The following is a 12,550-nucleotide window of genomic DNA, read 5'->3' on the forward strand; positions in this document are numbered from 1 at the left end:
GTTTATAAAAAAACTTGACGATTTAATCTGATCTATTCTTTACATATTTTATTACTTTCTAATGTAAATATTGTAAATTCATTATCGAAATTCTTCAGGTTCTGTATATAAATTCCTGTTGTCTATTATAAATTTTAACTATTTAAAAAAATAATAAAAAAATTAAAAATCATAATTAAAGACAAACATCTAATGTTTTATGTATGAGCTTTAAGAGGATATATAATTATATTTTTATATTTAATAAAAAATTGAAATAAACAACAGGACAAGAATCAAGGCGTGAAACAAGGATGATGGATGAAGATGCGGAGGGTGAAGGAAGAAGACTCAACTTGGCGACACGAGTAATGTCAAATGGGGTAGAAGTTATAGTTGCTGGTCCCACGCCAGCATTGCGATGGGAAAATTCAAATCCACAACCCACACTCACTCTCTCTGACGCAGTTGTTATGCTTATGCCTCAAGAAGATCCTAACGAATTTGTTACCAAGACTTGCACAACGACATTTACTTATTTAAATACCATTACTAAGGATGGCACGACAATCGTTTCAACCGACCAACAGGTAATTTGTTTTTATTTTCATTTTTATTTATACATTCTTTTAAATATATTTAAATTATTTTAAATTTAAATTCAACATACTAGACAGTATTTATTATATTAATGCATACAATAAAATACTCGTAGAGTAATCCGAGAATTCCTCAAGAAAGTAAAGTAATATACGTGACAGGATTAATAATAAATGTTACACTATAACAATGAATGTTATTTTGCTTCAAGGTCGTCGCAAATACGGCAACAGAAGAACGCCATAGAAAGCCAGGATCAGAATCAGCAGCAGTAACTCTTGCTGCTTCGCCCACTTTAAGAACAGAGGTATTCAAGACAACCTACACATATCTTACATTGAACGCAGACCATCCGGATGAGGACAACGCTCTAGGAAGCAGCCAGAAAGTAATAACAAATACAGTGACGGCACCACAGCATTACTTAGATATGATTCTAGAGCCGTCTGAAGCACCACCACCTCAAACAAATACTTATCTTAGTACACGTGTCCTTGAAAAGACATTTATTGAAGACGGAATGACAAGAATAGCAACTATGAGTGACACCATTACTCGTCTTATTATCACTGAATCAGTACCACCTCCGCCTCGTCCAACTAGTGTCACTACAACACTTACAGCTCTTGATAATCCTGAGGATACTCTTACGGACATTATGAAAACATATTACATCACTTATACTTACTATAATACTTATCTTGAAAAAGGTAGCAGTACCGTTGTCCGAACAAACGTCGCTACTTCAACAGATGTTGCTGTAGAAAAGGTGAAGAAGACTGGTGTTATCGATACACAGGTGACTGCAACGCCAAGTATTGAACCTATTAAGATATTTGCTACCAAGACTTACTTGACAACTTTCACATATTTCACCACACTACTTCAGGTAATTTTTAATATTTATTACTTTAATAATAATCTTTATAAAATATTATGTTCATTATTACTAATAATGATAAATGATTATTTTTTTAACTATAGGCTGGCCCTGATGGCGAAACTTCTACGACCATCTCCTCAAGATCTCATGTAGTAGAGAACGTTGTGACAGAATCTATAGCTCCAAGTTTACTTAATGCTGGTTATATGAATCTTTTGACGACAGCTCATCACTCAGATTCAGTAAAAAATGTTGTTACGGGTTCAACAATTATTTTTTTTGATGAAGAAGACCAGATTGATTCATCCAGCACTAGTACACATGTTCAACCAACAGCTTCTCTAGAGTCATCTGAATCAGTTATCGAAAACTCTGAAGTTCCAGTATCCCAATCTTCTGAAGCTGAAACAGAGCCTCAGAAAGATGAACCAGAAAAACAACAGAGTGAGCAAAATACAAGTGATTTGGATACCAGCGCATCTTCAGCAATAACTCACGACGAATCATTAACTCAAGACAATGATGCGGCTGAAAATAATAATGGATCTCCAAGTAAGCCAGTTGGAGGTGGTTTGTTGAGTCTTGGATCTCTTGGGATCAATGGGTTGTCTGCTTTGGGACCAGTTATTACTGCTATGGCTGGACTTCTTCAAGGCAAGCCATCAGCTAATCGCCGAAATGATACTATACCGCAGGCTTCGAATCCTCCAGTTGTTAATCAAGAGCCTCAAGAACTCACGACTCAGCGGTCACCAATTTATATACCTGTTGCCGAGTTTGCAGATGGTGATATTGAAACAGCGGAGAGTCAAAATATTGCTGCTCAATTAGCTAATCCAAATCCAAACTTTATACCGGAAACGAGACATAAAGTTGCAGCGAGTCTTGTTGATGGTATTCCAATATCTCCTGGAGAAGTTATTACAGCAAACAGTGATGTTATTATTGGTAAACCTGGTATACTGGCACCCCGACCACCTCAAACATATCTTCAAAGTGGAAATGAAAATCAAAACTTTGGGATGAAACCTCCACCAATATCTGTACCTAATATTCCAGTTCATCCTGTTTTGGAAGTGATTAAAGATGATAGACCCGAACCTAGTCGTCATAGTCCTCACGCTATTTCTTTAAATTCTAAACGTCCACCGAAAATTCCTCATCACTTGAATAAAGAACCGATGAGAAACGGATTAAAACATGATATTTTAGAGAACGATCCACTTCTTAAACCCCCTGGTAGACCTAATATTGAAAAGTATGCTAATCCAAATATCAATACAAAAGAACCTGAGTGGATTTCTAATATCTTCAAACGACCTTGGAGCTCAAAAGATCCATTAATGCCTCCTCCAGCGCCACCAACTCCTTCCAGAATTGATCAAGAATTGAATCCGTATCCACCACAAGAGTCTCAACCTTGGAAAAATCGCCCTTTAGATGAACACCATAATCACTCACCGTGGGCTCAAAAAGATCCTATTATTACTGGTACCAACTTAGAAAGCTCTAAGTTAAAACCAGAACCCACACAATTAATAGCTTCTGAGCCAATAATCCACCAAGTTCCTCACGTAATAGATCGATCAACCGGTCAACCATTGCTTGTAAATATTCAACCAAGTCAAGTGGCAAATGTTGTTATTCCCCAAGGAGGGACACAGGCTCTTATTTTTGGTGATACTAATGAACCACATATTAGTGGACAGTATTTTGATGATCCTTCACCTTATCCAGAACCTGAGGAATATCCTGGCTACACTGGATTTGAAAAACATGAAAATAATCCATCAAATTTTATGATTCCACCAGCACCACCATCAAATAATTATAAATCACCTTCTCAAAAGCCTCATTCACATACTATTCCTAATTCTAACAATCGAATTTATTCAAAATTTCCTCGGCCACATGACAAAATTGAGATACATACAAATAATCGACCTGAAAAAAGACCATCGGATGTTCAACTGATTCAAAGACCTGAATCTTATGGACAATCAAATCAAGGTCAAGTACACACAGAAATTTTAGTACATCATTCACCTGATTCAGTAAATCTCAATGCTAATTTGAGACCTCAACCTAACCAACACCAACAAGGATTTTCACCTCCACGAAGAGATTACCATGTGCCTTCATTGAATGAACTTCCACCTCGAAGAACTACAGACATTTCTCCACCTACTGAGGGTTCTCATCATCATCATCATCGATATGGCTATCAACATGAAAAGCCGAACAGAACAATTACCAATGATATTTTAAAACAAAAGTGGAAGAATGACAGAACAAAACCAAGAATTACAGTTGTTCGACCAAGGCCGGCAGTAAGACCACCAAGACCTACTCATTATCCTAATCCGGACAGGACTTCAGGATTTGGAACAAAATTAAAGTATCCTTATCGACCTCCATCACATATTGCTCAGGCGCCTCACCCACCACAAATTCCAGTCAGTTGGCAAGAGGAATCTAAAAATGAACAATCTTCTAATGTTAACTATCAACAACACAAAAATCAAGAGCCTCAGGAAAATCTTCCAACTGGAGCAACTGGTTACAGAAATCCATTGATTGGAAATGCTAAGAGGCCTATGCAACAGCATCCTGTTCAGCCAACCAGTTATCAGCCATCACCTCCACAAAATCATCACGTTCACCAGCTGCCTCCTGACATAAGTCCTCCAGTTCTTCAGAGCTTTGGACAAATTCTTCCTCATCCAGATGAACCTGAAGTTCCTTGGTCTGATACACAAACTGAAGCTGGTCCTGATTCAACTGCTGAAGAATCTGAAGAAAGTATTAATTATCATGATCAAATTTCAAATGTTGAACTTGATAAGCAGCAGCATCATCAGCAACAACAACAACAACAACAACAACAACAACAACAACAACAACAACAACAACAACAACAACAACAACAACAACAACAACAACAACAACAACAACAACAACATCAGCAGCAGCAGCAGCAAAAACAGCAACAACAACAACAACAACAAAAGAAACAACAAGAAGAAGAACAACAACAGCAACAACATCAGCAGCAAAAACAGCAACAACAACAAAAGCAGCAACAAGAAGAACAACAAATACAGCTGCAGCAGCATCAACAACAACACCAGCATCAATTGCAGCAGCATCAACAGCAACATGAACAGCAGCTTCATCAACAACAACAACAACACCAGTATCAACAGCAACAGCATCAACAACAACAACATCATTTGCAACAACAGCTGCAACAACAACAGCAAGAGCACCAAGAACAACAGCAGCAACAAAATCAACAAGAACAACAGCAACAACAATTTGAAAATCAGTTTGCTGAAGAACATGAATATGATGAACCAATTGAACCGATCCAGTTTGAATTGGAAGTGCAAGATGCGAGCAATCAAACAGAAAATCCGTTCAATAACGTAGAATCATCAACTAAAAAAGTTGAAACTATTGAAGAAAATGTTTTCTACCAAACTGAAACGGAAACACCACCAGAAAATCATAACAACAATAATTATCCTTCTGTAAATGTCTTAAAGCCGTATGAAATTTATGAAGACAACACAGAAACGGAAAATCAAGAAAATGAAAGAATTTCTGATGACAAATTAGGCGATGATGTGATTCAAAATGTCCCATTTGGTGATAAGGTTACAACATCTAATTCCAAGCCATTTGAACAGGACGATACATTTGATTTAAAACCACCTGCCATTATCCCTAACTTTGTTCCTGAAAAACCAACAAAATTGAAACCATTCCAGCATCACCAAGTTGTATCAACATCACGTCCAGTTTTTGAACACGAAAAAGAAATATCTATAACTCATGATCCTAAACCTCCCAGTGGTCATGCTCGGCCTCCCATAGACTGGGAAACTATTCACAAGATAAACAATGAGAATTATTATTCCAACAGAAGAAACTTGACATTCACCCGAACAAATCATTCTCACGGTAATTCAGACTCTAAATACGTTACTACGGAAAAAATTCGTAATCCCGAAATTACGTCACCATCTATAGGTACTAGAATTCATCCAGCATATCCACATATACTTACTAAGCCAAGACCTGTGCTACCAATTCCGATTACTATTTCTTCTGGTTCATCGTCCAAAACAAAACACACACAAAAGGATAAAAATAATCATAATAATGAAGAATCAACACTACATTCTGAAAAACCAAATATCCATATGCGGCCTATCATCATTCATGCTAAAGATAGAAATCGAGAAACTCTTGAAACCGCTTATCAAACAAATTTCGCAGCTCACGAAGAAGAACAAAATTTACCAAACAATAAAAGAACTCAGTTAATAAACAAAGCAAGTAATTCTAATGAATTAAAAGTTCCTTCTCAAGAAATGATGCCTCCACCAACAACAAAAGCAACAATGCAAGACAATATAAACAATGATAATGCTGAAGGTGACCTTAAACCACCTCCAATCCCTGCAGATGTTGTTGGAATGTCACCACCTCCAGTAACTATCACAACTACAACTGCGAGACCTTCGACAACGGCAATAAACGACTCTGGATTAAGACCACCACCACCAAAGTACGTTTCTTTAGATTCTTCTAAAGTTGTTGGAGAAACTCCGCCACCACCGTCTTCACCATCAGTACCAAGTGTTAGTATGATACCACCAACAATCCCAAGACCAACTAAATCTCGGCCTTTCTTAATGGAATTATTATCTCAAGATATGGTACCACCGCGTCCACCTGTTATTGAAAGTTCTAGGCCAATTGAAATTGCTACTGTTAGACCTGCTATTGCTGTATCCGGGTCTATACAAATTGCAACAGCAGTTGCTACAAGTCATATACCAGTAATGCAGGATATTGTCGAATCTACAATTCCAATTATTCATGGTACTGTTGATCTACCTGTCGTGATGGATGTGTCAGATATTATTAAGTCAGTAGAGACTAGAAAGCCTGAACATGTTAGTGTTTATACAGTTCGGCCGTTTGAAACAAAACAAATTTCAAGGTAAGATTTAAAATTTTAAACTATTATATTTAAAAACTTTTTTATTCCTTCAATTTATAATAATTCAACCATAGAACAATTTTTTTAAACTCTTGAGTAAGTCCGCTCTCAAGGTCGATAGGTACTAGTGTCTTTTTCTATGTATGTGTCTTGCTGCAGATACTTGTGACCAGATTTAAATTTCAAGCCTAGTACAAGCCTTACACAAGATATTTGTGCCAAATTGTAACTTAATTCTGGAGCAAGATTATAGTTGAAAATAGTTGCACATGGCTTGCTCAAGATCTGCTCAAAGCTCAAAATTGACCTTGAGCCTTGAGCAGATCTTGAACAAGCCATACGTAAGTATCTACTGTAAGTTATACTGGTACAAGAAATGCGTCAAACACTTTTTCATTGCACGGTGTTCAAGATATCTTTAATATTCGTGCGTAAGATGCCATGACCAAGCCATATACAAATCTTGACATAGGTTTCTTGATCCATGATTTTGTGAAAGACACATACGTAGAAAAAGACACTAGCAGCTAGGAGACTTGCAAAAGATACTTACTCCAGAGTCTTCCTTGAACACGTGTTACTAAGGTATATAATTATTATTTTTTTTTTTTTCTAATTTTTTTTAGAGTATCTGTGCAACCTACGGCAATACTTTCAACGAATTTAATAATGCCAACACGTCTACGACTACCACAAGTAGAATCTAGTTCATCAACACGATCTCCAGTACACATTACCAGACTTTCGTCTTATGATACTTCAAGAAAACCATCCGTTGTTCTAGAAGCAAGCCGTAAAAGTATTTCATCTAGTCGAGTAAACTCCACACAATCTTTGAGCCACAGGCCATACACTATAAAACAGAGTATCAATCCAAGTGACGTTACCTTTACTTCAACAACCAAGAGAAAGTATGGTAGCTCCTCTACTAAATTCCGTAACTCAATAACGAAAACTATGAAAGAGCATTCTGATACTAGAATCTATAAGAATGCTAGAAATGTCACAACCACAACAATGATGACTACGATGGAGATGAAACCAATAGCTGTTACTCACTTTAAGACTCTGACGGTTACAAGAACGGAAACATCAGTCTTAGGATCACCACCAACAACAAGAACACTTTTATTGACCCATACCTTGACATCTACGATCGTAGAGACTGTAACGGAAACATTACTACGACCTACAAGTGTAGTAATCACATCAGTTACAACAATTCTTCAACCTGCGACTCACTTGCCCTCTTATGAAACTTCACCAGATAATGTTGACTCAATATTTGTCGTAATGAGTGATCAAAATCCACCAGCAGCTGACGCTGAAGAAGTTGAAGCAGAGTATGGAGGTGAAGAAGAAATTTTACGTGATGAACAAGATCCAGCAGGTAATGAAATACATCGAGTATTGTCTGGTAGTATTCTTGGGGCTCCTGTTGTGCCACATCGTCCAAGTACCAATCAATGTCAGCCAGAATGCCGGGGAGCAAAATCTGAAATGTGTGCTATAGTTGGTGGTGAAGCTAGATGTATATGTCGCCCAGGATTTTCACGTATGTTTTTAGATCGTCCTTGCAAACCGACATACACATACACACTTCGTGTGGGTCTTGATCGTATCGGTAGAGAATCAATACAATATGATCAGCCAATTAATGATAGTTCATCAACACCATTCCGAAGACTTGCTGGACCAACACGAGAAGCTCTTGATAGAACTCTGATGCAAAGTGACTTGAGGGACATATACAGAGGACTTGATATCGCTGGATTCTATCCTCATCCAGCTCAAGTAGAATTCCATCTTCAGTTGAGTGACAACACCAGCGAAACTCGGCTTAAAGATATACTAAAGAAATATTTAATAAGCAGTAATTATAGTCTGGGTGGAACTGAAGTATTTGCACTAAGAAATATTGATACTATTGATGCAAAGGACTTTGATGAATGCTCAACTGAAGAGGGTGGACCTCACCATGACTGTTCACCTCATGCAACATGTTTCAATTTACGTGGATCATACCAGTGTTCGTGCAAAGAAGGATGGGCTGATTTATCTGAAAATTCAGCATATCCTGGAAGAGTATGTTCTCAAGCACCGCTGGGCTGTGCTGGTTGTAACAACAAAGGTCACTGTGTTACTAATTCCCATGGTCAAGAGATTTGCGAATGTTTCCCTTGGCACAGTGGCCAGCGTTGCCAAGTTAATTTGAAAGGTACAAAAAATTTTATTTTAATGATAAATAAATAAATAAGTAAAAGATTAATTTTCAATGAATTTAATTTTGAATTTTAATACATCTTTACAGTACTGCTGATATTTGTCGTAACAATTGGAGCTATTTTACTCGGTCTACTGGGTGTCTTTTTAGCTTTAACGTGTTTACGCAATCCAAATAGAGCCAGAAAATCAGGAGATAGAAGAGCTATGATTAATACAGGAACAGGAGGTGACACAAGCAGTGAAGGTAGTGTTGCAGACCTTGCAATTCCTCATCATGTTCCACATGTTCTTCCACCACCACCAAGATCTACTGCGCCTATTCCACCAGGTTCGAAAAGACCCAGAAAAGCTACTAAGCAATATCGAGCACCAAAGAAACCATCTTTTGCCGGAACTCAAGGTAAATTTATACATATTTTTTTCAAAGAGTTTTAAGTATTTATAAAATATTATTAATATAACAATAATTATAATTTAAATGGATAATTTTAGCCCCGATAAATGAAGCAGCAAATACAGATCGCGCACTAAGTGTAATGATTCCACGAGCTAAATACCGATCTGGACCACAATCACCTCAGAATTATTCAAAGCCACCTATGAGTACTTTTGCAGCTGAGGAACATAAACTCATCAATTATCTCGAAGGTGGTCCGCCAGTTGGAAATCGTAAACCAAGTCTTGCTAGTACAGCTAAAGAATACGTTAAAAGAGAGTATATTGAAGAGACTGGAATTAGAGTAGTTAAAAATCCAACTGCTCCCAATAATGGTGCGCTCGTTAGTGCTGGATTTCAAGTAATAAAAATTAATTTTTATTTTCTATGACTAAATTATTTAAATAATTGATGCAAAAAATATAAAATAAATAATTTTCAACAATAGGTATCAGCAACGGTATTAAAAACAACTGGTGATGGCGAATCAACACTGGATGATACCTTCGAACCATCGACTTTAAAAACTCTGCGAAGTACGATGGACTTTCAAGACGGAACATCGACTCTAGGCGCACCTTCCTGTGATGCAACAACGATTCAAGCAACAACAAAACTTCTTCCCTTAGATTCGGCTGAAGAAAATTCCAGCGTTGGACGATCGTGCGCTGGTGATACTTCAATCAAACAACAGTCACCAAGTCGAGGATCTAAAGATACTCGTGACGCGCGTGATAGTGCTAGTGAGGGTCCTATCACTGCTGAAAGAGATCTTGGTAGTACGCTTCGACTTCGGCATACTCCTTTATATAATCCAGATCGAGCAGTAAGTACTTTATGTACATGTGCACATATAAATTTGAATACAGTATAATATAAACTTAATAATTATATATAAAGATTATATGTATACGCATAACAATGATATAAAATTTTGTATGTTACAGGCTAGCGATCGTGATTCCAACTTTGATTCACTATAGAGTTAATTATCGACTTGAAAAGTGAAATTCGTTGTTGCCAAATAATATTTAAAAAAAATTTCAATGTTATTGTTATTATACGTTTAAAATATATATGCCCTCGTACGTACACATATTAAGTATACATTTATATATTACCTGTGAATGTTTGAGGTGCAGGCCATATTATGAAGGTGATTGTGCCAGTCACTGTTTCTGTCGTTTGTTCTTTGTAGAAAAAGTCTGATGTAAGGCAATATAATTCATCGTCTTCACACTACGCCAACCTATTTATTTAAATATATATTATTGTTTCATATATGATATATCATTTATATTAAGATATATTGTACGACCGATAAATAAAAGTAACTATTCAAAAACATTTATTGAGAATAGAAAGTAAAGAAATGAATAAATGAAAAGTCAAATAAAAGACAAATATCTCGTGCCAAAAAAATATTATAAATTTTCAATTATATTTGACTGTTAAATTACATTGTTAGATTTTGATATTTAATATCATATAATTATATATACATATATGTGGTCGATTATATGTTTCATAAAATCGAAGAAAGAGATTTATATTGAATTTGTTATTGTTATTTTTGTTTTGTTTAATTGATTTACTATGAGTATCCATGTTGCTCGGCTTCGTTACATGAATTTTCAAAACTAACATTTAATTATATATAGGCTGGGACTGTTAGATAATTGTTCAAAATTTTATAACAATAAAGGTATTATTTATTTTAAAAACTTTTAAATAAATGGAGCCGTGCAACGTTGCAACTTATGACTCATATTAATCATTATTATTACTATTATTATTAATTGTGGGTGAACAAACAGTAATAATTTATATTAAAAACATTTAAAATGATAAAAATAAAAAATTTTCTATTACTTCGGGAGCGAGTAAAAATAAAGGGATTTAAACTAAGAATATTTTATAAAATTAATGTATTAACATGAAATAACTACGTGTCAACGAATTTTCAACACGTTTGTCTATTTTTTAAAAAGACTATTTCTACTTTTATATCTATTTTCAAAAATTAAATAATAAAATCCACACTAACAAAATCATGTTAAAAAATTAATTAGAGACAAGTATAAATACATACTACTGTAATAATTACAGCATATAAAAGTATAATATACGCATTATTTAATTTGCGTATAATATGTATGCATGATTATTTTTTTCTATTGTACATAACTGCCTTTCCATCTTTTATTACTTCGTAAATATTGTATTTTTGTATAATTATTAGCTTAGCCATGTACTTTTTATTTTGACAATAAAAAAAAAAATAATACAATTTTAATAATAAAACAATGTCGAGAATTTTTTTACTTTATATTTTGTCATTTTTATAATGATGTTCGCCTTTATAATCGACCAACAGATCCAATGGCGCAGAAATTAAAAATGACGACAAGAAAAATTTTGTGTACCAAGTTTTTTATAGATTACCTCAGACTCTTTCCAATATGTCGTAAAATATCTCGAATTCCTTCCTCTGTATGATAACGCGTTGACTATTATATATATCCAAAAGAAAAAAAAGCAGTCACAGCTGATTGCAGTTACACTTCTTTTTTAAAGTTTAAAAAATAGCTTAAAGACATATTATACTATCATAGCAAAAAATTGGAATACAAGAAATTATTTATGTCTATTAAAATACAATAGAGATATGATACTAAAGTTAGCTGGCGTCTTATAATTTTTTGATATTTATCAAAATGATGGATTTAAGAAAAAAAAATGCACTTAGAGTTTTTTAAATTTCTTATACATGCATATTTTTTATTTTTTTTATTTCTTGTAAATGATTCGTTGAAAAAAAATTAAAAAACTGACAATCGTCTACTAATTTCAGTATCATAGTAGAGATGCCACCGTAAAAGATGTGATTATTTCGAATTTCGAATTTTAATTTTGCGCGTTACCAAAAGAGTGAGTTCGTGGTATCTTTTGGAAGAAACAGAAGCAGAAGCAATGACAATGGCTCGTATAGACTATGAGTGACAGTGACACCTAGCCAAAATGTTAAAAGCAGACAAATAATGATCGAATTCAGTAGACAATTAAAAATTTTCGAATTTATTTTCAATAATTTAATTAAAAAAAAAAAAAACTAAAAAAAAATATGCACATGTAGAAAATCAAAAAAAACTATAGGTGCAATTTTTTTAAATATTTTTTTTTTAATAATTTATCATTTTTAAAAAAATCCAAAGATTATTAGACTTCGGCTAACTTCAGTGTCATAACGAATAATATACAAAAAATACAAATAAATAATTTAGTCTTTGGTAAATATACCGAATATATATAGATTTGTAATAAATACATACAAAAATTTTAATATAAAATCATGATAAGTGAATGCGTTTATTTTGTAAGTATTTGATGGCGTTACAATATACTCTTTTTC

At 34.6% G+C, this 12,550-nt stretch overlaps 1 protein-coding gene across 1 annotated transcript in view; it reads left to right on the plus strand.

The window, feature by feature from the left end:
* LOC103573962 (mucin-17) overlaps nt 1-11,302 on the plus strand; it is a 44,872-nt gene extending 33,570 nt beyond the window's left edge. Inside the window, exons 5-12 of the mRNA XM_053741565.1 lie at nt 268-569; nt 791-1,468; nt 1,564-6,476; nt 7,103-8,694; nt 8,788-9,102; nt 9,195-9,499; nt 9,587-9,964; nt 10,086-11,302. Of these exons, the coding sequence (XP_053597540.1) occupies nt 268-569; nt 791-1,468; nt 1,564-6,476; nt 7,103-8,694; nt 8,788-9,102; nt 9,195-9,499; nt 9,587-9,964; nt 10,086-10,121 (8,519 nt within the window). The 3' untranslated portion in view covers nt 10,122-11,302. The remainder of the gene's footprint in view (nt 1-267; nt 570-790; nt 1,469-1,563; nt 6,477-7,102; nt 8,695-8,787; nt 9,103-9,194; nt 9,500-9,586; nt 9,965-10,085) is intronic.
* Nucleotides 11,303-12,550: the final 1,248 nt, after the last annotated feature.

Source organism: Microplitis demolitor, chromosome 8 (assembly GCF_026212275.2).
Source record: "Microplitis demolitor isolate Queensland-Clemson2020A chromosome 8, iyMicDemo2.1a, whole genome shotgun sequence".
In the NCBI taxonomy this organism is placed as follows: Eukaryota; Metazoa; Arthropoda; class Insecta; order Hymenoptera; family Braconidae; genus Microplitis; species Microplitis demolitor.